This window comes from Parasteatoda tepidariorum, chromosome 2 (genome assembly GCF_982258835.1).
Source record: "Parasteatoda tepidariorum strain Cologne lab strain chromosome 2, Ptep-v5.0, whole genome shotgun sequence".
Lineage (NCBI taxonomy): Eukaryota > Metazoa > Arthropoda > Arachnida > Araneae > Theridiidae > Parasteatoda > Parasteatoda tepidariorum.
In genome coordinates this window covers 86120799-86142690 of record NC_141756.1, presented here as the reverse complement: position 1 = coordinate 86142690, position 21892 = coordinate 86120799, and the positions used below count along the sequence as shown (strand labels likewise).

Here is a 21892-nt window from a genome sequence, read left to right as displayed (position 1 = left end):
TCAAAAAATACATTTAGTTTGTATAAGTAATGAAACATATTCTCTCATTTTGTCAGCGGTCTGAAAACTAAATTTTCCGTAAAACCACATCTGTGCCACAATTCTACAACCACAATTGCTTTGCTACAAATGCAATTAACTACAGCTACAATTATTATTTTTTTTAAATGTCGAGATTACTAACTACCTTCAAAATGTAGTCACAACTAAATAATATTAGAAAATGAATTTTTCTGGAGGATTCAATTTATATTTGCATTCGAGAAATTAAATAAAAAGTTGAATATTGAAAAAAAAGAAGAAAAAAAATTAGTTCAGAATAATAAGCGTGTCAATTTATTGTTAATGAATTTTATTATTCTTTACTTTTTTATACCTATTGTTTCTGTTTTGCAAGGAAAAAAAAAAAAAAAAAAAACGGACAACTAAGAAACAGTGTAGATATTATGTACATTTTTCTTTCCTCTTCAGCATTGTATTTTAGCATTTTATACTTCTTTTTAACTTCAATGAATATCACATCTACATTTCTCTTAATGTAGGCATTTTAAAAGCAATAATGAGCAGCATGTAAGTTTAAGTGAAAAATACTGTTTCAGGTTTAGTTTTACATTTGAATAAATTTTGCAATTGCAATTTTTCATTAAGTTAATCTAATAATATAAGTTCTACACACCAGATAAATAAAATAAAAAACAAACATAATTTTTAATAAACTAAATTTATAGTAAATGAGGATAAACAATATTTTTAGGCAAAAAATATGTATGATTAAACAATACAACCAACTATGTAATAGATTTTGAATAATTTTCCTTCATTTGTGCTTATTAAATTATTTTCTGCATTATTTATTCTAACACAAAGATAACCTTTCTTACTTAGGATAATTTAAGATTAGCTCATCAATGACAAAGATGTTTATATATCTAAACTTCAAAATTAATTTACAGTTGATCATACATTAAATAGAGAATAAAATAGATGATTTTTTTATGATAGCTTTTAAAAATAGTATGTTAAAATCAGAAATATTTCTTTTTACATTCTACTTCATTTCAACATTTTCTATGAATTGGTCTTCACTTTATTTCCAACTTCCCAACAGGAAATTTTCATTAAGCTTTAAAAATTAATTAACAATGGTTAAAGTAAATTTTTTTTTGCAATACAAAATTATGTTTTTCAACCTTAAAAAGTAATAAATAAGAAAGCTACGTTGTGTTTGAAGTGAATATAAAAACTCACTTGACCAGGTCCAACATAGACGACTCCAATTTTATGAGTATCATATGGAGGTATGTGATCTAAAACACTCAATGCTCTGTTATTGGCCTAAAATAAGACAGAAGGAATTAAATATATCTAAAATATTATTGCAAAATTTAAATGCATGGCAAATCTTGAATGCACTGCATGTTTTACCTCAGTTTGCAACAAATGTAGAGGTTTATGGTCTGTTCCTCCGAAAAAGCTTTCATGGAACAGTTGTAAGAAAACAAAGCTATAATGAAATTTATAGAGTTTGATTAGCATTGGAATGACAAGAGCAAATTTTTAAAAAAAAAATATTAGTAATACTGGACTACTTTTTGACAAGCGTTTTAAATACCCTCTTTCAAGAGTAGCATGCACCAGCACCAAAAAATAATAACTTTTTGGTTTTATTGTAAGAAAAGCGCTTGATTATTGTTTTGAACCCTAGATTCATAAACATTTGTCTTTTACACTGTGCAAAATGCAGAAAAAGTCAGAACTTTAACATTGAAATACACAGAAAGATGAACTTCCAAATATCTCCCAAAATCATTAGATTTGTTTATGCATTTTTGTCTAAGGTTAAGAATGAAATGAATTATTTTAAAATCAATGAAATGAATTATAAATTTAAAAAATAACTAAGTGAATAAAAAGACATAACACACAAGGTATTATTTAATCAATAAAATAACTTATAAATTTTGATTTAAATCCCAATGCATAGTAGTAAAATATTAGAAAAGAACAGGAATCTCTTTATGAAAAATATTTAGGCAATATAGGAAATGAAAACATTTTATTAGGTTTAAGTCAAAAAATTCTAATGGTAACAGGCCCGAGAAAAAATTTCTAAACTACACGAAAATTACCTCATAACCTTTTATGGACCCCAATTCAATTATCTATTTGCATTATCTATTTTTTAGTAAATAAACTATTATTTCAAAAGACAGTTATTTAGTAGTTTATTTATTTGATGGAGATGCAACTACAAAAATATTTGTGTGCCTCCCTCTTTACCTAACTAAATTACTTTATTATCAATAATGTTTTTTTAGAGTGAATATTAGGTGCCTGGAAGCTCATAAAAAAACTCCTCATATAGTTGTCCCTAAAAAGAGGATAATTACTGGAGGAGGTAAAAAAAAGCTAATTTAATTTAAAGGATGAAAACAGTCCTAAATCTCATGCTGGAAGATCCTAGCTTCAAATATATGCTATATTATTAATTTTTTTATCTAATTGTGGTGTTGACCACAAACAGAGGGGGGCGGAGGGGAAACCATCGCCCTAAATTTTTTTGTTAGATAAGAGTAAACGCTAAATTTGAAGATCTTCAAGAAAGAGGGGACAACATGTTCATTTGAATCAGGTTTTTATAAATCATATTCAGTAATTTTTTCAAAATTAATTTAATTTCACAAATAACAATGAAAAATCATTAAAACATTAAATTTAATATAAAATATACATTAAAATATTTTTTTAAAAATTAATTCTATTATTAAACCATTTTAGTATTTAAGTTAGTATATTTGCTTATTACTCATAAGATAATTTGAGCTTTTCAAATTTTCAATTCAATTTTACATACTAGATGGAAGAAATTACTATGCAGTAAAAAAATTTATCCTTTGAAAACAAAATATTTTAAATTTTTCTAAAATATTTATAACTTAATGATCTAAACATTCATGATCAGCTTTATTTAAAAATCATATTTTATTTAAGCCAAATAAAAATTCAATTTTATAATAAAAATAACAGTAATAAATTTAAAGTCTCAGAAACCTTAGTTGTCTAACTGATACCTCCTTTAGCTGGATAGGAAGTATAGGGCTGCTGCCTCTTTACTGTTTCCCCTTTTTACACCACTGTAGTGAGGGGTCTAGATCATAAGTTATTTGAGAAAGAAATTAGAGTTTGCAATGTTCATAGTAATTTGCATGCTCCAGCATTATTGAAGGGCTTAAGGAAATATAATAATAAGCCACATTTTTTTTTCATTTGAATTGTTTTCAAATAGGTACTTTACAAGTTTCCAGAATTTTTACTACAAAACAGCACGATAATTGATGTTTTTTTTTCGCCAAAAATACTTTAAAAGTCCTTTTCGGAACAATTTATAAATGTAACTATCAGTATATTCCCTCTAAGCTCTTTATTTCTTTTAACATAATACAGAAGACAATTTTGACATAAATTAATATGAATTGCACAGGATGGCAAAAATAAAAACAGCCAGGGTAAACAAACAGAGGGCTAAAACTTTTTCAGCTCTTTTTGTGTATCTTGCATTTTCCCTTTTTATTTTTGCCACCCTGCTTAAGCACCTAGGATTCATTCCACTTCGCCGACTAACATCAGGCTGTGTGACTGCATTACCAGACCCATTTGGACGACTAGGACTCATTACCGAGATTGTATGACCACGATCTCTAAATGATCCAGATGAGTTTGCTTGTTGTTGACCTGCAAGTACAATACTTCAAATTATAAAAATACCATTATATATAAACGCGAGTGATAATTACAGATGCACACGATCAAAATTTTAATATCTGGCAACTAGGAGGTAAAAGAATATTGATTTATTATTGACTCAAACTATTTTGGCAGCAATTATATATTTTAAAAATAATAAATAATTTAACACTTTTAAAACTTTCTAACTTTCTACTTTTAAAATTTTAATTTTTAATTAATGAAGAGTGACTGTGATCAATGGCTCAACAGCCTAGAGTGGGCCTTGGCCTTTTCAAGAAGTTTTTTCCAGGCTAACCCTTTTCCTGCTAACGTTTTTCAGTTTTTAGATCAAAAGGTCCTTTTCTAGGCCATCTATCCATCTCAAATTTCAGGTTGCCTCTTATTCGTGTGCTAATAAACCATACATATAATATAATAAGATATAGGTCTGTGTCATGTATCCAGAGTGTTTAGGTACAAAATTTTATTTTGAAATATGTAAATAGTACGCAGATAGCTGGCACAAGGATGCCCGATTTTTTATTTTTTTGAAATTGGTTTTTTATAAGACCAATTTCTTTCTGATAAAAAATACATTTCTTTTTGATAAAACATATTGGACCTTTGAGTACTTCAAACTCAAATGAATTCATTTTCCTTGACTTTTGGTTAGTTTAAATTTCCATGTACTATCTGATTTTCCTGTTTTATGCCTACAATGCAATGGGCTCAAACAATAAATAGATATTTTCTCTAAATTTTCTAAAGAAATAATTAAATAATAGAGCTATCAGAAGAAGTAATTAATAGTGGTTTAGTGAAATAATAGAAAAGATCTTTAACAAAAGGAAAAACACACTCTGAATTTATTTTAATAGCTTTATTTTGGTTTTCTCCTTGCGATTTTTTTTAAAAGTACATGAAATAAAAACTGTTCTATAATAAATACTTTAATAACTGTTAATTATTAAATTTGGTTAATCTATATACAGTCAGTATCGGTTATATGGTCAGCTCATGGGTCCAGAATATTATGACCATATAAGCGGTGTGACCATATATGCGATAACCAAATATATAATATAGTTAATATGGCGTGAATATATTCTGGAATCAGAATGTATTTCTTAAACAAATAATTCATCTTTCAAAAACGTTTAAAAATTAATTATTAAGGTGCATAATAAGAAAGAATGCAAGAATAATTTTTACACTTTTAGAAAAGTTTAATTCTTTACCTTAGCATATATATATGTTCAAAAAAAATATTCCAATAAGCTTGTCTGTTTCTTCTTCTTGGTTGTTAAAACAACTTTTTCTAAGTCTCTGATAGTTTTTAAATGTTCATCTGCTGCATCTGAATTTGCAAAAAAACACCTTAAGTCATCTATAGCCTTAAGAGCATCAGCTGTTGATACAGACTTTTTATTGCATTCAGTATCATCCTCATCGTCACTTCCTTCAGCATTCAGATTTAAGACATTAGATACAATGCCTTCCACAGTTGCTTCACAATTAGTGAGGACATCAACGTCTATTTGGGAATACAAATTTACGTCCGGCATTGCATAGCCTCGGTTTCGAAGATTTTCTGCCAATTCAGCCAATGGAAGATCTTCCTCAGGGTCCTCTAATGATACCGAAGAGTCTGGAGAACAGTGGAACCCCGCGTGACGGAAACAATTTTCAATAGTTTTCGACGACACCATGTTCCAGCTTTGGTCAATATAGAACAGTGCGTTCAAAACTGAAACGTGAAATTCTTCTTTTTTGTCTATGGCGGTGATCATATCCCGTAGAAGAAGCTTTCTATACATAGACTTGAAGCTTTGAATTATGCCTTGATCTAGAGGCTGCAACACACATGTGCTGTTTGGAGGCAAAAATACGAGCTCAATCGATTTCAAGCCCTCAACAGGACAGTGAGCAGTGCAGTTATCAGCAATCAATGCAACTTTTCTGTTTTTCTTTGAAAAATGTAGGTCCCACCTTCTGAGAGTTTTTCCCCAGATCGTTTGGGTCATCCATGCTTTGGAATTGGCATCATACAAAAGGGGCAAAGATTTACAATTTTTCATGCATCTCGGTTTCAGAAATTTTCCAATCACCAAAGGAATAATTTTCTCCGAACCATCCATGTTTGCAGATAACAAAACTGTTAAGCGTTCCTTACTTTTTTTTCCGCCTACACATTTTTCTCCTTTGAAGCAAAGGGTTCTGTCGGGTAATATCCTATAGAAAAGTCCACATTCATCGACGTTGAACACGTTAGCAGGTTCATATCTTTCATGAATATCTCGCAACACTATGTGTTTCCATTCTTTTAAAGAACTGTTGTCAAAATCAGCAGCTTCTCCGCACAATTTCTTAAAGAATAGGTTATTTCTTGCATTGAATCGCTGTATCCAGCCATTGCTTGCAACAAAATTTGATTCTCCTAGTTCTTTAGCTATTTCTAAAGCTTTTTCTTTTAGAATATTCCAGGATATAGGAGCATTTTGTGATCGTGCATATTTGATCCATGACAGAAGAGCCTTCTCCACATTCTCATAAGGTGACACACGCTGACGTTTTCTTTCTCGGTCGCTAATTGAAGCATCTGGACAGCTACGTTTGGCTGCTAAAATGTTGTTTAAAGTTGTTCGCGGTATAGAATTTTCTTTGGCAAAAGTAGCTTTTGAAAGGTTAGACTTTTTAAACTTTTCAACCAATTCATTTTTTTCCGATATTGTTAAATTCTTTCTTTTCGAAGCCATAATGAAAGCATGGATATGTTATTCGTTCAGTAATCCAATAAAAATGTTCTTTTCTCTCAACTTCAACTCCTTTTCAAGCTCTGAGAGATAACTTCAAACGATCAAAAGACCCTTTGCCCTTGGGCGGGGAAAAGAATGCCAGTGGTCAAATGAGGAGAGGGTAAGGTCATCAATGAATGCAAAAGAGAAAAGAGGGTAGGGTGACGAAATAGAGGGGGGAAATTCCAGTTCTCTCCGGGGGTCGAAGGAATGTGTTTACCTTCTGGTCATTTTTCTTGTCTTCCTGTCTAAAGAAATGTCTTAAAATGTATCTTTTTTCAAAAAAAAAAAAAAAAAGGAAACTGACCATATAACCGGTAACTCGAAAAATAGGATGACCATATAAGCGGTGATCTTTAACACGTGTTTCCTATTAAGTTAGACGGGACTTTAGAAAATTGACCATATAAGCGGGGTGACCTTATAAGAGGGTGACCATATAGGCGGTACTGACTGTATTAACAATTTGATAAAACAGATATTCCACATAATTAGATTTTAACCCTTCAATCCAATAGATGAAACATCAAGTATTTGCTTGAGCAAAAGTGTAACATTATATAGATTTTTATTTAATAATGGGAGAAACTGAAACATGGTTATGATATATAGCTGGTATACAATGGCACATGTTATCCTGCTTTTAAAATTCAAAAGCTTAAAAATGTAGTAGTTAAGCTTAAAAATGTAGTTTAAATCTTTAAAATCTTAGAAATGTTAAAAAAAATTACCTTAATTGCTAGATTGTTGATTTTTTTTTTGCTACTTATTAATATTTTTCTTTTTCCTAAAATAATCTTAACATTTGTTTTAAGTGTAACAGTTTTTGAATGATTTTAATCCCACTGTTGGCAAAAACATTTTCAAAGTAGAGTAAAAAATACAATTATAAATTTTATACCTTCTTTGTGTGGAAATTCTATAGGAGCAGAATGAATATTTTCTTTGGCAAACTGCAATCTTCTTTCAGAAGAGGAAATTTGAGCTTTAGTTTCCGACTTCAGATTCAGTTTTAAGTTTCGTCTAGTATTTGATTTGTCTAGATAAAAAAAAGTATTAAGTGAATAAATTAGTTTAAGTGGCTAACAGTGTCTAATATATTGGTTAATGATCCTATATATTGGGTTACAACGTTTAAATAAAAAGTAAAAAGAAAACATGATGGAAAAAAATAAAGAAAATTGATCACTAAAGCACTTCACCACAGACTTACATTTATCTGAAAAAAAATAATAAACCTAATGAAATCGTTAATTGTATGGAGAAACAATGTAATTTTCCGTGACTCTACAAAAAATACATTTTAGTTCGTAAATATTTTTAACTTGTAATACATAAAAATAAATACTGTAGTGATAAACAAACTTAATGTACTCAAATCATTAATTTATACTAGTATGATTCTAATCCTATATTAAAAATATACATTATTAGTAGACACATATTTTTAAAATCTGTGCCAAAAACATGATAATCAGAAAAAAATATTTGCACTTTTACCGACTTAGTCATTACTGATATCAAATTAATTTTTTATTGTTAATTTAAAACATTTAATTAAAAAAACGTCATCTAAAAATAGAATTTTTTTAAAACTAATATACATGAAAAACCAGATAATATATATTCTCAGCGATGTTGTGTATAAAACAATCCTGGACCAAAATATTAGTGCAATTTAGAATACTTTATCAAATTCGCAACATCTTTTGCTTTTAGGAAAAGCAAACTTCAATTTTATTTTTTCTTTCTATCTTTAAAAAACTCACATTAATATTTTCTTTGCAAAAAAGAAAGGCTTTTTTATAGCAGAGAAATTTATACATGCACTCAATAATTACAGCATCCAATTTTAATAATCACATTAGAAATTAATTAATTAAAAAAATTTTTTTTAAGGTAAATCATAAAATATCAATAAATATCATTAAAGAAAAAATTTCCTTTAATTTCGAGTTCTCTTTTAGGTTCTTATTTCCTTGCGATGGAATTTTATTTCTTTTTCCTTTAATTTTAAAAATACAAACTAACCTTTCTTACTAGGTGAGCGCTCAGCAGATTCACTTATTCTAGTTCTCTGAAATTTCTCTTCAACTGAGTCAACAGAGTCTTCAAACACAGTGTCCTCTTTTTCCTGCTTATAGGATTCAAAATTTGACCAGCCTGTATTCATGTCTGGACTAGAGTTTGTGCGTCTCATTGGAGGAACAGGTTTCTTGGCAGTTATATCAATAGCTCCATCACAGGCACTTTCTTCTATAAACCAAAGATCAAAGTATTATTAAAAGACCACAAAACAGAATATATTGATAAATATCTGAATTATTTATTCAAAAATATACGTGAAGGTCAGGAACAAGAAAAAAGCAAGAATCATGAAGGAATACACTGTCACAAACACAATACAGACTTGCAAGAGGGCACTAAAAGTCACAAAGAAACTGGCCAGAATAAAGTGGCTAAAAGCATATTTTGCATGTTGCATGATCGTCTGAAAGAAGGATGACTTTGGATGAATATGTAAGATTAAGCAAGTGTTTTAAATTTCATTTTTCACAAAGATGTGGAGTAATTAATCATCTTTATTTGTCATCTATCACACATATTTCAATTCCTGGCTATACGGTTGTGTAGTGTGTCTACCAAATAGTGAAAATATTCAGGGGGTCACTGCGACCTCCTATCCTGTCGCCTCTTGCTGACCCTTGTCACTCATACAAATAAAGCTAGTAGTAAATTCTTTTCTTTTCTACACCTTGGTAAAATCGGGGTATTTGCTTGTCAACATGGAATGGTTTGGGGCAGAGTCTACTTTCAGTTAGTTTTAATTTAACAAAAAGAATTCACAATTAAAATTTTATAAAATACAGCATACATGTTTTTTTAAAAAATTGACTAATCGGAAGGAGAAAAAGAAAGAATCACTAATTAAGACAGTCAAAACTTTATAATTTTTTAATACAATGCAATAAAATTTAAAATATGCTGGCTATTGACAAATTACATACAAAAAGTTAAAATACATTGAATTTGTTATGAAAAATGAATAACATATCACTACTTCATACATAAGGAGTTACATTGCACTGGTCGAGATTCCATTTATCAACAAAAAAAATCAAATATTTGAAAGGAAAAAAAATATATAATTAGATTTGAATTCTTGAAAAAAAGATGAAGCAAATTAGGCATTAATTTTTTTTCTCGTTAAAATTAAACGTGTGTTTAGCTTACTGAAATCAGATTCAGCAACAGTTGAAGATTCACTTTCAGTTTCAGAGGAGGGTACTTCTATATCTTGTTCCAATTCCTCTTTTTGTGGCAAGACTAAGGAAGACAAGACGGATAACGGAATATCCTGAAATAGAAGAAATTCCAGTAAATAACCAGAAAAAGGAAATTAAATTTACTCAGGTTCTGAATACATTGTTCTTCAATCTTCTGTTACAATTACAGTTCAATTAGCAGTTACTAGAGTAGCATCCCATGCCAATGCAAAATAAGCAGCAGTTACAAGTTACAAATTTTAATTTTATTTAAAAATGTCTTACACAATTTTTATTTTATTTTAGTATGGATTCTCTGATTATGTATACATAAAAATATTATAAATGAATAAAATTTGACACATAATAGAATTAGAAATATAAGGAAAATTGGATGGAATAATGGTAAAATTCCTCTTCAAGACACATTTCTTTAAGAAAAAGTCATTTCAAAATAGATCATGATTATCCTAAGATAGAAAATACTCTTTATAATGCTTCCATATCTTAAAAAAACTAAATAATAACGTAATTGTAAATGAGCTTAAAATGAAAGAAATAATGAAAGCCTACTTATTAACAGTTACAAAACAGTTAAGCCTATATTCAAGAAACAGAAAAAAAAAAACTCTAGTTTTTATTTTTTGAAATGTTCTCTCAAATCAGCTTTTTAATCTTTATTAAAAACAGGTTTAGATGTATTTTAGAAAAATATTCATAGCGATTTCCTCCAATTTATTTGATCGGTTTTTAAAAATAAAAACAAAACTGAAATGAAAAATAATTTGCAGATGCCGTAATAATCTGCAGCACCTGCTGCTCTGTTGGTGAGTTTTTGCCACTGGGTACATATACACATAGTATGTTATTAGAATTTATCTATATATATGTACATTATTTAAGTCAGAGATTTTGTAAGAATTTTCTTTTCTCTTAAATGAACAGAAAAAAATATTAAGATGAAATAGTTACTGGATGTGGTGATGGAAGAATGAGATGGTTTTGATTTTTCATCATCCATGAGGTAGTGCCAGTTGGCCGCCGTATATGAATTTCAGCCCATGTTGCACACCAACAGCTACAAAGGTGATGACCTTTCTCCTCTTTATCTTTATCTACAGAAATGAAATAGTCTTAATATAAGCTATATTATCCAAAGAGTAGAAATAAAAAGTACCCCAAAGTTTAAAGTAATTAAATATTAAAACAATTTATTAAGTCAGTGGAATCAGATTAGATTTCTTTAGTTTTGCTATTAACCAACATTTTAATTAAAGCAAAATCTACTCCCATTTAAAAATAACGCACGCAGTAAAAAGGCATAAATTTAGAGAAAATAATGTTTTTTTCTATCAGATTTCATAACTCAAAAGATAACTCATAAATATTAAAAGGCACTTAACTAAGTGCTGGAATTTAGATTTTTTTTTAAAGCTGAGTACGTAGTTGGTATTCAGAAAACTTCTAATGAATTTAAAGAAACATTTAATTTTTAAATAAGTAAGGGGCCATTCAAATAATATGTAAAAGGTTTTTCTGCTAATTTGGACCTCTCCTTACTGTTAGAAAAAATAAGCAGATAAGAAATCCTTCCATTTAAATAATATCTGAACAGTCCCTAATATTGAAAATTGGTAGCTTTAAAAAAAAATCACTGACATCTCAGCAAGCATGTGATTTAACTGGTTGAAAACGCAAAAATGAATTTGACCTGACTAATTCTTTATAAGAGTTAGAAAAAATAAAGTAAAACACACTATAATAGAAGGTAATAAAAAGTGTAAGAGATAAAACAAAATTGCTCCATTACTATCGGCAGATTCTTCAGTTGATGAGTCTCCAAAAATATTTATGTTAGAGGGGAAAAAGGAAGCACTGTGCCTAAAAATAGAAAACAAAAGCAAGCATTAATACCAATAATTTGATTAAAAAAATTTAAAAATAATCAGGGGTGTGTAAATCGTTTGAACAACTGCCATCAAATAAGCATTTTGTAAACCTCAACTTTATTTATCATTTACCAGAATACTTCACATAAGGTCATGTAAAGCACATATTTTTACTGTCCAACCATTTTACCATTTTAAAGAATGCTTTACATACTTGCATGTAAAGTAGATCTTCATTAGAAAAACTCCAATTGGATTAAAACTGTTTCTCTTCTTCAATATTGCCCTGAGTGTCAGATTAATATACATCTGACAGCTAATTAATTAGAACTACAAGATTTCATGTTCACACATGTTTATTAATGAACCAGATATATTAACAACAATTATAGAGTTAATGGCAACAACGGTGAAGCAGTGAGTTTTCTGCAAATTAAAGTCGGTGGAGCGCACTCTTAATCACTTCAACTTTAAACTTGTAAACATTAAACTGATGGCTTTTCAAACAATCCAATTCCTAGTTTACACAGAATCACAATTCTTTATTTGGTAACAATTTTTTTATAATATTTAAAATAATTCTTAAAGACAAAACAAACTATGAGAGAACAGATAAATAGACTTTACTGTAATAGAACTTTAAACTTTAAATGTATGGCAGCATATTTAATGATTTACAGAATGTTCCATCGGCTCCAGGTTGCAGATAACACTTAATGTTTTCATGCATAAATTTTTTAATATGCATTCAGTGAGTGATTGTGTGAAACTTGCATTCAGTTAACCTTCAAATATTAGAATATAAAGGTAAGAAATTAAAATATATGCTTAAAAAAATTTAACCTTTTCCAAGAAAAAAAAAAGCATTATTTTACAGTCCACAGAATCTCATATTTCGGGATATATAGGTTGAAAAACAATAAGGGCAAATGTTTTGTTTTTAAATAGCACCTAGATGAAGTTAGTTGAACAAGTAAAAAAAAAAGCAAAAAAAATAAATAAAAATAAAACACCTTTTATAAGTTATAGAAAAAGTTATTTTTTTGAGGCCCCATTAAATTATAAATAAAATATTACTAGTTATCAATAATAAATAATCTAAAAAATGAATATTTCATTATTTTACACCATACAATTTTACGACAATTAGGTTATGATAAAAAAAACCTTTCTAGCAAACTTGGATCCTGAGCTTTTTGATAGTGTAAAAGTATATCATCTTTCGCTTGATTTACGCTAGGAAGGGCAGCTTCTGTTAAAGTTGTGCTTCTTTGAATAGCCGATCTATGACGCTTCCTTTGACTCTGAAATTCTTCCTTTTTAGGTCTTTGAGGGCGAGGCATAACATCTTGCTCTGTATAGCTGGAACCACTGTCATCTAAAACATACAAAATAAAATATTTTATACAGATATAAACATTAATATGTAAATAAATTAAGATCATTCGATATGCTTGAAGTTAAATATAGCAGAAAATATAAGTTAATGTTAAAATTATCATTATTTAGGAAGTGATATATAAAATTTAGATTAGTTTTTAATAGAAATAATGTTTTGTTCTTAATTAATAACTTGCTCAATTTTTTGAACATTTTTCATGCCAATTATTATTTTAAGGTTGAAGAAAACTTAGTTTTTATGCTTATTCTAGAGCAAGGCTTTTTAATATTTATCTCGATAAACTTTTTTTGGAAAGATATGGATATAAGTAATAACATCAATTATACGAACAGCCCAGATAAAAAATTTGCTGACATAAGGAAATAATAAAAGCATATTAAATTTTTCTTTGTTTAAATTTGAAAAGCTATTGAATTCTTTTTTTAAAAAAGTACATTTATACTGAGCCGAACAGGTGGCTGAGTGGTTAGCATGTCTGACTGCGGAGCCATTGGCCGCAGGTTCAAATCCTGCTCAGGGCCTGGATGTTTCTTTCTCTCTCTGTGCTCTATGTCCTTTCCGCTCTGTGTGAATGTGATCCACCCTGTAAAGGGATTTGTGGTTGTGTGACGTGGGAGACGCTGCTCTCCCGCCGTGGGTTCCCCACAGGTGCCCACTGGGTAATGAGAAGAGAGTAGCAGTTCTGGCATTTCTGTGGCCAATGGGACAAACCCCAAGTGCCTGCCATTAAAAAAAAACCCCATTTATATTGAAGTTGATTAAATTTAATGCCGTATTGATAATTCAATGATTGACAATTCAATTATTTTAAAAATCACAGTTAGCAAGTTTAGCAACTGGGTTAATCACATAATAAAGATAAAATTATAGAGATTGAAGAAACATCTGGTTATTAAATTGTTACTCAATGTGTTTTTCGAATTCAATAAAAACAAATAGTTTATTTGAAAATTTTATAGGTCACAATTTTCTTAAATACTACTTTGAACTCTAAATTGTAAAGTATATTTTCCAATTCTGTTTTAAATTCTAATGTTTTTAGGTCGGATAAAAATTTGAAGCCAAATTTTTTTTCAAACAAAGATTAAATCAAATTTCTGAATTTTATTCAATCAAAGAAATTTTTATCAAAAAACAAATGAAAATTTTGTTAAGAAATAAGAAATCTTCAAATAAAATAAATAAAATTCATCATAGAATAGAAAAATGTTGGTTATTGAGCTGATAATACTACCAATTTTTCAACAAGATTTAACGTAACATCTTTTTTTCTCATGACACCAAAATTAAATCCTATCTTAGCTGACAAAGTATAGTTTACGATTTTCTATTAATATTTTCTATCAATTAGCTAGCCAACATATCTTATTCATTTGCAAAATTAAAAAAAAAAGTTCCAAAACATTTTGCTTTTTTCGTACATTACTAAAATAAACAGTAATTATAAGAATAAAATATATCACTGCAGTAGAATTTCAATTACTGAACTAGCCCAGTCATTAAGACTTGTGGTAAAAAATTTTATTTTTACTCTGAACATTTTTTAATCATCTTTCTAATTAATTAATTGGGATAGAAAAAGCAAAGATGGTTTAATCATTACATAAAATAACATACATAAATTAAAAGATAAATTGAAAACTACTGAAATATACAGTTAATCAATTGAGTTTTGACACAATTTTTAAAGGATTTCTGAGGGAAACTTAAATTGCAAAAACAAAGAAATTTTTAAGAACATTTTTTCAGGCTGCATAAACCATTGTCAATTAATTTATAGCTTAAAAAATTTTAATGTTAAAAAACTATTAAATACCTGATTCTAAATTCTTGCATATTTCTCTGCAGGATGTGTAGCACCTCTCACACAAGCCACGTTTAAAAGATTTGGTACCACAGCCACTGGTTGTTACTGTAACAATTTTATTTCCAATTAACCAGCTAGATTTCTGACCATTCTCCAAAAGAAATTCCGCAACAGGAGATCTGACATTGAAAAAAGAAAAATATTCATCAAATAAATTTTATTCAGTTCGAAAAAATATAATTGGAAGGCTAAGGGAAAAATAATCACAAAACCACATTTTCAAAATGTTTAAGAGATCATTTTTTTCTCCCTTAAAATTCCCTTCAATGCACTACTTTTCCACACATTTTTCTTTTATTAATAACACGAAGAAACAAAACTTTTTTGTATAGGAAAGCATAACTGAATCTTCCGAAAGGGAAAAAGCCGGAATTAACACACATTGTTTGGGAAGAGCTAACGATGTAACACAACACACAGAAAACTCTTTTTCCATGTAGGAAATAAGATTTTTCTTTGTGTTGAGAAACAATCTAATCAAATATAAAATATCTATCTGAAAAAAAACCAGTAAGATAGAGTTTGAAATCAACTTCAAATAAGATTTATACAAACAAGCAAATATGCAAAAAAGTTGAACAGCTTATTGAAAAAATATTATTTTCATTTAAAATTTAGACCATACACCAATTCACCCACAAACTTAATTACACTTCATACTTACAGTAAGAAAAATTATTTAGATTCTGCAGCACTCTATTCAAAATCATAAAAATTGTAGACAAAATATAATAAAAGTTAAATTCATTTTACACAAGTTTTGTGAGATTTGTTAATGGCACGCTTAACTTAAAAAATAACCACAAAATTTTTTGTGTAATATAAATTAAAACATTATAAACAGACATAAATATTTTTTTAAAATATATTTAAATTTAAAAAAAAGGCACACCAAAGTTTGCCATTTCAATTTTAATTTAGATAAAATATATGGGTTCCTCCCAATAGAAAAATGATAAAGAAGGAAGGAAATTATACCATTCAAAAATATTTTTGTTTCTTATCAGCAAATGAAAACTATAGCTAAAATAATAAAGTAAAAAAAAAATATGGTAACTTATAAGTGAAAACTAAGTAACTAAAAAAGTCTAGCAAAAGTTTTTAAATAGTCATAATCACAATATTAGTAAAATTTTTTTAAATAATAACCAAATAGTTCTGAAGTCCCTGTTAAAAGCAGTCCGTACAGATCTATTCATCTGAAATTTAGAATGACTGAAAACATTTTGAACCCTTTTTTGAAAATAGAAATAGTTACAGTCTTCTGTGTTAGCTGTAGTAAATTTTCATGATTTATTAAATTATAGAGTTTCATTATTATTAAATTTCTGAATGAGAAGGTTTGAAAGTATTTTAACGAATGCTAATTAGTAGTAAATATTTTACTAAAAATAATTGTATGCACAAAATTGAAAAAAAAAATTGAGTCAGATACCAGCCCAACAAATTTAATAGTTGTACTCAAGTTTGATACAGCAAGTTCTGTAACTGAAAGCAATTCATTACCCCTGTGCTGTAGACAAAAATTAAGAACTTCTAGGGTTTGCAAAACCTCTTAGGTCATTAAAATATTTTTTTATGAAAGTTTCCCTTTTAACCACATTAAATTTGTTTTTTCCCTCATACATTAAACTGAATGACATTAATTGTAACTGACCTTTTAGGAACATTAGCCGCCATACCAAATGTAAATCGGGCCATAAGATCCAGACCAGTTTCCATAAGCTCAGTATGTAATGCTATTATAGCTTCAGTTGACATTTCACTAAGACCCCTGTGAAAAGAAAAAATTTAAAAACACGAGTTTTGCGAACTTAAAATTAAAAAAAATTTCTAAGTAAGAAAAAAACAAACATTTATAGCATTGCTTTCTAATTTGTGATTTCTTTCACACATTCTTATACAAAGATGTTTGTTATGTTAATAAAATTTGAAAATGGAAATTATAGAAAACAGATTACAATTGTAGAACAGTTTTACTAACAAAACAGTACAAAGAAACCTGATAACACATATGCATAACAATGACATGAGTGAGATGGCTTGTTAAAAAAGTATAACGCTAAACAAAAATGATTGCATATAAAGATTAAAGTTTAGTGGCAAAGAGAGAGAGTTATATTTATGTAGATTACAGTTTTTGTATAAAATGAATGATTTTACACTTTCAATATAATTTCAAAATATGACAAATGCACATTTATATATTAAAATAAACAGAATTATGTGAATAAAGTCAAAAAGAAATGCTGAAGTTTTTTTTTAACAATGTTTTTTAGTTTTTTTCTTTTAACTGAATACAAGCAGGAAAGAAAGGACAATAGGAATTTCTCAGAAAACAAAAATAAATAATATCTTTATATATGTGATAATAAGAATTCAAAACGTACGATGATTGGTCCCCACTGCTTCGATGGCTGTCACTGCGACTGCTATCTTCTCTGGGAACACTCAAGTTGCTCCTTAAACCCTAAAAAAGAAAAATTATTCCATGAAAGATCAATACTTTTTCTTAAAAAAATAAAATTTTAAATATTGTTAAAAAAGCAAAATTAAACAAAATAAAAGTAAGGATGAACACTTAATAAATTTTTAATAAATATCAAAGATTCTAGCTTTAAATTTAATAATCCAAGATCTAAAAATACTAAAATAATCATAGCTTTGTAAATTTATTCAACGTAAAATTAATTTTTCATAGAATTTAACTTATGTCCCGATATGCATATTTTAACTTAAGAGTTTTTCTTAGTTTAAAAGTAATTTCATCATAGATTAGTCTAAATTATTTAAAAGATAGCTCTCATAGCATTTCAACAAGCTCTGTCAAATGATTTTACATTAGTTTGCACATTTTGAATGTTAACTAATCATAAAATACTACTAATTTATTAAATACGAAGCTTTATGTCATAGATTACAATAAAAATAATTCAATAAAATGGCTTTTGAAACCAGCCACATGCATTAGAATTAAAATGTTAATAAATATTAGAATTAAATGTTAAAATTAGAATTAAATTGCATGCATAATATTGACTGAATAATACATGAAAAGATTTCAAAGTACATTTATGTAGTCGGAATAGTATTTGCAATACCAAAATATAGAAATATAACTATTAAAAAACCATCAAAATTAAAATTTTAATAATCCTTTATAATTTTTTTATCAACTTAAACTAGTGATTGGCATTTTATGAATCTGAAATTAAAATCTTGAAAATAAAAAATTACTCAGTTTATAAGCAATTTTCTAGATTTATAGGCACTGAAATGAATGAAATACCTTTGTAATAAATTTGGCAAAATCTTTTCTAAATGGAATACGGCATTTTAAAAACCACATAGCTATAACATGATGAGATAAAGCAACTATGTATTGATTAAATCTGAAAAAAAAAAAGAATATAAATAAATACTTGTCAAAAGAGCAAAAACAACTAACAACTTATAATTTCAATTTATATCGCAAGGAAATTTAATATTTATAACATACATAAAAATATAATAATGTTTATCTGAAAAATCTGTAAGCTTTATATTGCTTTTTATCTGACAAACCGAGAAAAACTGTTTTACAGAGATTTTTAGTGAACCCTGATCAAATTAGGTATTAGTAGCAACTTATTCAAATCAGGTATAGGTAGCGACTAGGTCAGCATTGAAAAATAAAGGGTTAAATCATAGGCTTATTATGTAACTGACTGAGTCTTTAGGATATTACTTTAAAATGCACATTGAGAAAATTTCAAATGTACTCCAAAGAAAGTTTAAATTTCAGTCGACTTTGGTAAGAGATTAAGTTGCAAGTCATATTAAAGAAAAGATTTTTAAATTATAGAGCAGTTAGTTCTTTAAGAAGAAGAAAAATGCAAAAGAATGATTAATTACTGCTAATTCTAAACAGAAAAGAAAATTTAGGTTTTAAAGACAATAGGCTGGTGGTATTAAATTGAATTGAAGGAAAGAAAGTTTTAGACATTTAAAAGCATAAGTTGATGTGAAATTGTATTCTAAAGGACTAATGAGTGTTCTTTAAAGATTGTTTTTTAAATAATATGCAAAATACACTTAGACACAATCACACTTCGGTTAAATTTAAATTAAAATTCCGTGCTTCAAATCTGCTAAAAATAAGAAACCAATCTCAAAATTTCACTGTTTTTATAAATATTTACTCAATTGAATTTATATTTTTTTAGATGCTCCTTTTTAAACAATATGATGGTTTGTAATTAATTAATTAATTTCACATAAAAAGTTTATACAGTACAGAACCCGTTATCCGGAAATCAGAAAACCAAAAAAACGGAACAAAATTCGATAAATTTTCTTGCCATTTTTAAAAACAATTTTTTTTTTCCTCGTAAGATTTTACGATTTTTCTTTCTTTTTTAAAGAGGTTTACCTTACCATCATTTTGGAAATAATCATTAGTGTATTACTTCATCGTTTTTTCTTATTTTTAAGATTATTTCCAATTATTATTTTTTTTTTAGTTGGGTTTAACAATAAAAAAAACGGCTTTTTGTAGCGATTCAGAAAACCGGAAAAATCAGTTATCCGGAATAGCGATGGTCCCGACCGTTCCGGATAATCGGTTCCCTACTGTAATTAGAATTTTAAAGCAATACAAAATTTCTTAATGAAACAGCAATATGAAAATCATTAAAATGCTATAGTTCAAAATTATCTACAACCAAAATTAGTTATTATACAATTGTGAAGGTTTTGTGCATGACTTAATAAAGAAAAATTATTTTGCTTCAATAAAAAGAAGTTGATTTAAAGTATCACAACAAGAGGAGCCTTTTGAGGCAAAGACATTTATTAATATGCAATCTAGAGGCAAAGCATGAAATAATTTTCTGTTCTATTAAAAAAAACTTTTATAAATTTTCAAAAACAATTCTATGATATCTAGCATTATAGTCACTCTGTACATTATGCTTATAGCTATGTATTGAACACTTAATGTTCTTTCTATGAAATTAAAAAAAAGGCTATAAAATATAATTGAAATTTAACAATATAACTGATATACTACAGAAAGCTTAAAATCAGGTTTCCTTGAATATTCAATAATACAATATTAAATTAATCTAACAATAATTAATATTTGTAATTCGACTAATATATTCAACTAATTTTTTAAAACCATTTTTGATACAATTAAGGTGATTATTCAGAGATTCAGATAAATTACATTATGACATAATTACATTGCATGAAACTATTACACTTAAATGTCACAAAATGCCTAAAATACTGTTTTAGAGATAAAAGAAGTATTTAAAAAATTTCCAATGTCTATAAAGATTATTAATGCTTTATTTTACAAAAATATGTGTCTTAACAGCAACTATTTTATTTTTCACACTGTTGATCATAACTATAAATCTAAAGTAGTAAAGCAATACGAAATAAATCTTTAACAGAAAGGAATGAAGAAAAATTAAATACCAAGAATGAAAAAAAAAACTTACTTAAAAGGATTGGTATAAGGAAGTGCTATAGCAAAAATACTCATATATTGATCTTCAACAAAACTGATATAGAGGTTAGGCAATCTAATTAAATCTAAATATTAAAAAAGACAAATATTAATAAAACCATAAATAAAAAATATTTGTAACAGATACACAATTTTTAGAGAATCTAGAACTTTATAATTTTGAAGCTCAGAAATATCTGAGAGTACTTCGGACAAAATACATTTTAAAGAAGAATTTTTGTATCTAATTTTTATTTGCTTTACACAAATAGAAAAGAAAAACTACGATTTGAGGAATATTATTTTTACATAATATTTAATCTCTCTCTCTCTATCTTATTCATGTAAGAAAGTACTATACAATTTTAAGCCACATTATTTACTAGTCGAGTTAATATGTTGGATTAAAAAAGAATATATTTAAGAAAAATAAGTAGGTATAAATTCTATTTCCAAAGTTTAAGATTGAGATTATTCTATTTTTATAATAGAATAATCTCAATCTTAGTATAGAACTGAAAAACAAAACTTACATGATAAAAATTCCAAAACTGACACAGCCACAGTAACAGTAGCAGAAATTTTGGATAGTTTCAATAACACATCAGGTAGAAGCTTCACCATAGAATTTTGCATTTCCAAAGTGCACAAAGTTAGCCCTTCCATGCAGATCTTTGCACTTCTTGATACCAAGCCTGTTTGAAGGCATTTAATGAGCAGCCTCTGAAAGAAAGATACCAATACAAAATAGAATTAAAAGTTAACCAGCAATCTAAAACATATTAATCTGAGTGGCACAGAGAATAGAGTGTTTGCCTTCCAATAAGGTGAAACGGGTTTGAATCCCAGCTATGGTTGGTACACAAGAATTCCGCACCAACAACAGTGCTAACGCAAAATGTTCTCAGTGGTAGACGGATCATGGGTTAGAGTCCCTTTGCTGCCAGGCTAACCGAGGGAGTTTTTCGCGATTTTCCTCTCTATGTAAGGCAAATGCAGGTTAGTTCTATCAAAAAGTCCTCCACAAAGGCAAATTTTTCCGAAGACTTGATCCATTTGTTTTCTTGTCTTCTAGATTGTGTTCTAAATTACAAGGCTATGGAGTTGAACAATAGTAGTTGTAAACCCAAAATTGGGTTAGCTGTTCATCGACGGTCATAAAATAAAATTCCATATTGTTTCATATAGTAAATAACTAAATAAAAATAACTAAATTCGTTAATAAAGAAATATGTTTCCCTGGTTATTGATTTCAACATTTAAAGCAGTTCTTTCGGCTTTAATTTCAACAAAAAACATAATGCAGCTTATTTGATTAATCTCTACTTATGTATTTACCTCCAAAAAGGAATTTAAAACCAAATTAAGTACAGCTCCAGAAGTGCAAATTAAACTGTTGGACATAAAACCCAATTTAATATTATTAAAAAAAACACATTCAAAAATATTT

The 21892-nt window shown here is 27.9% G+C and overlaps 1 protein-coding gene across 3 annotated transcripts in view; it reads right to left on the bottom strand.

The window, feature by feature from the left end:
* gig (TSC complex subunit tuberin) overlaps positions 1-21892 on the bottom strand; it is a 58876-nt gene that overhangs the window by 7653 nt on the left and 29331 nt on the right. For all 3 annotated transcript variants that reach the window (XM_043054983.2, XM_043054982.3, XM_043054984.3), the window contains exons 23-37: positions 20976-21165; positions 20435-20528; positions 18235-18337; positions 17336-17415; positions 16603-16719; positions 14895-15064; positions 12844-13054; positions 11598-11668; positions 10760-10902; positions 9756-9879; positions 8553-8777; positions 7423-7560; positions 3594-3732; positions 1426-1504; positions 1249-1335 (exon numbers count right to left, since the gene is read on the bottom strand). In XM_043054983.2, coding sequence (XP_042910917.2) covers positions 1249-1335; positions 1426-1504; positions 3594-3732; positions 7423-7560; positions 8553-8777; positions 9756-9879; positions 10760-10902; positions 11598-11668; positions 12844-13054; positions 14895-15064; positions 16603-16719; positions 17336-17415; positions 18235-18337; positions 20435-20528; positions 20976-21165 — 1971 coding nt within the window. The remainder of the gene's footprint in view (positions 1-1248; positions 1336-1425; positions 1505-3593; positions 3733-7422; positions 7561-8552; positions 8778-9755; positions 9880-10759; positions 10903-11597; positions 11669-12843; positions 13055-14894; positions 15065-16602; positions 16720-17335; positions 17416-18234; positions 18338-20434; positions 20529-20975; positions 21166-21892) is intronic.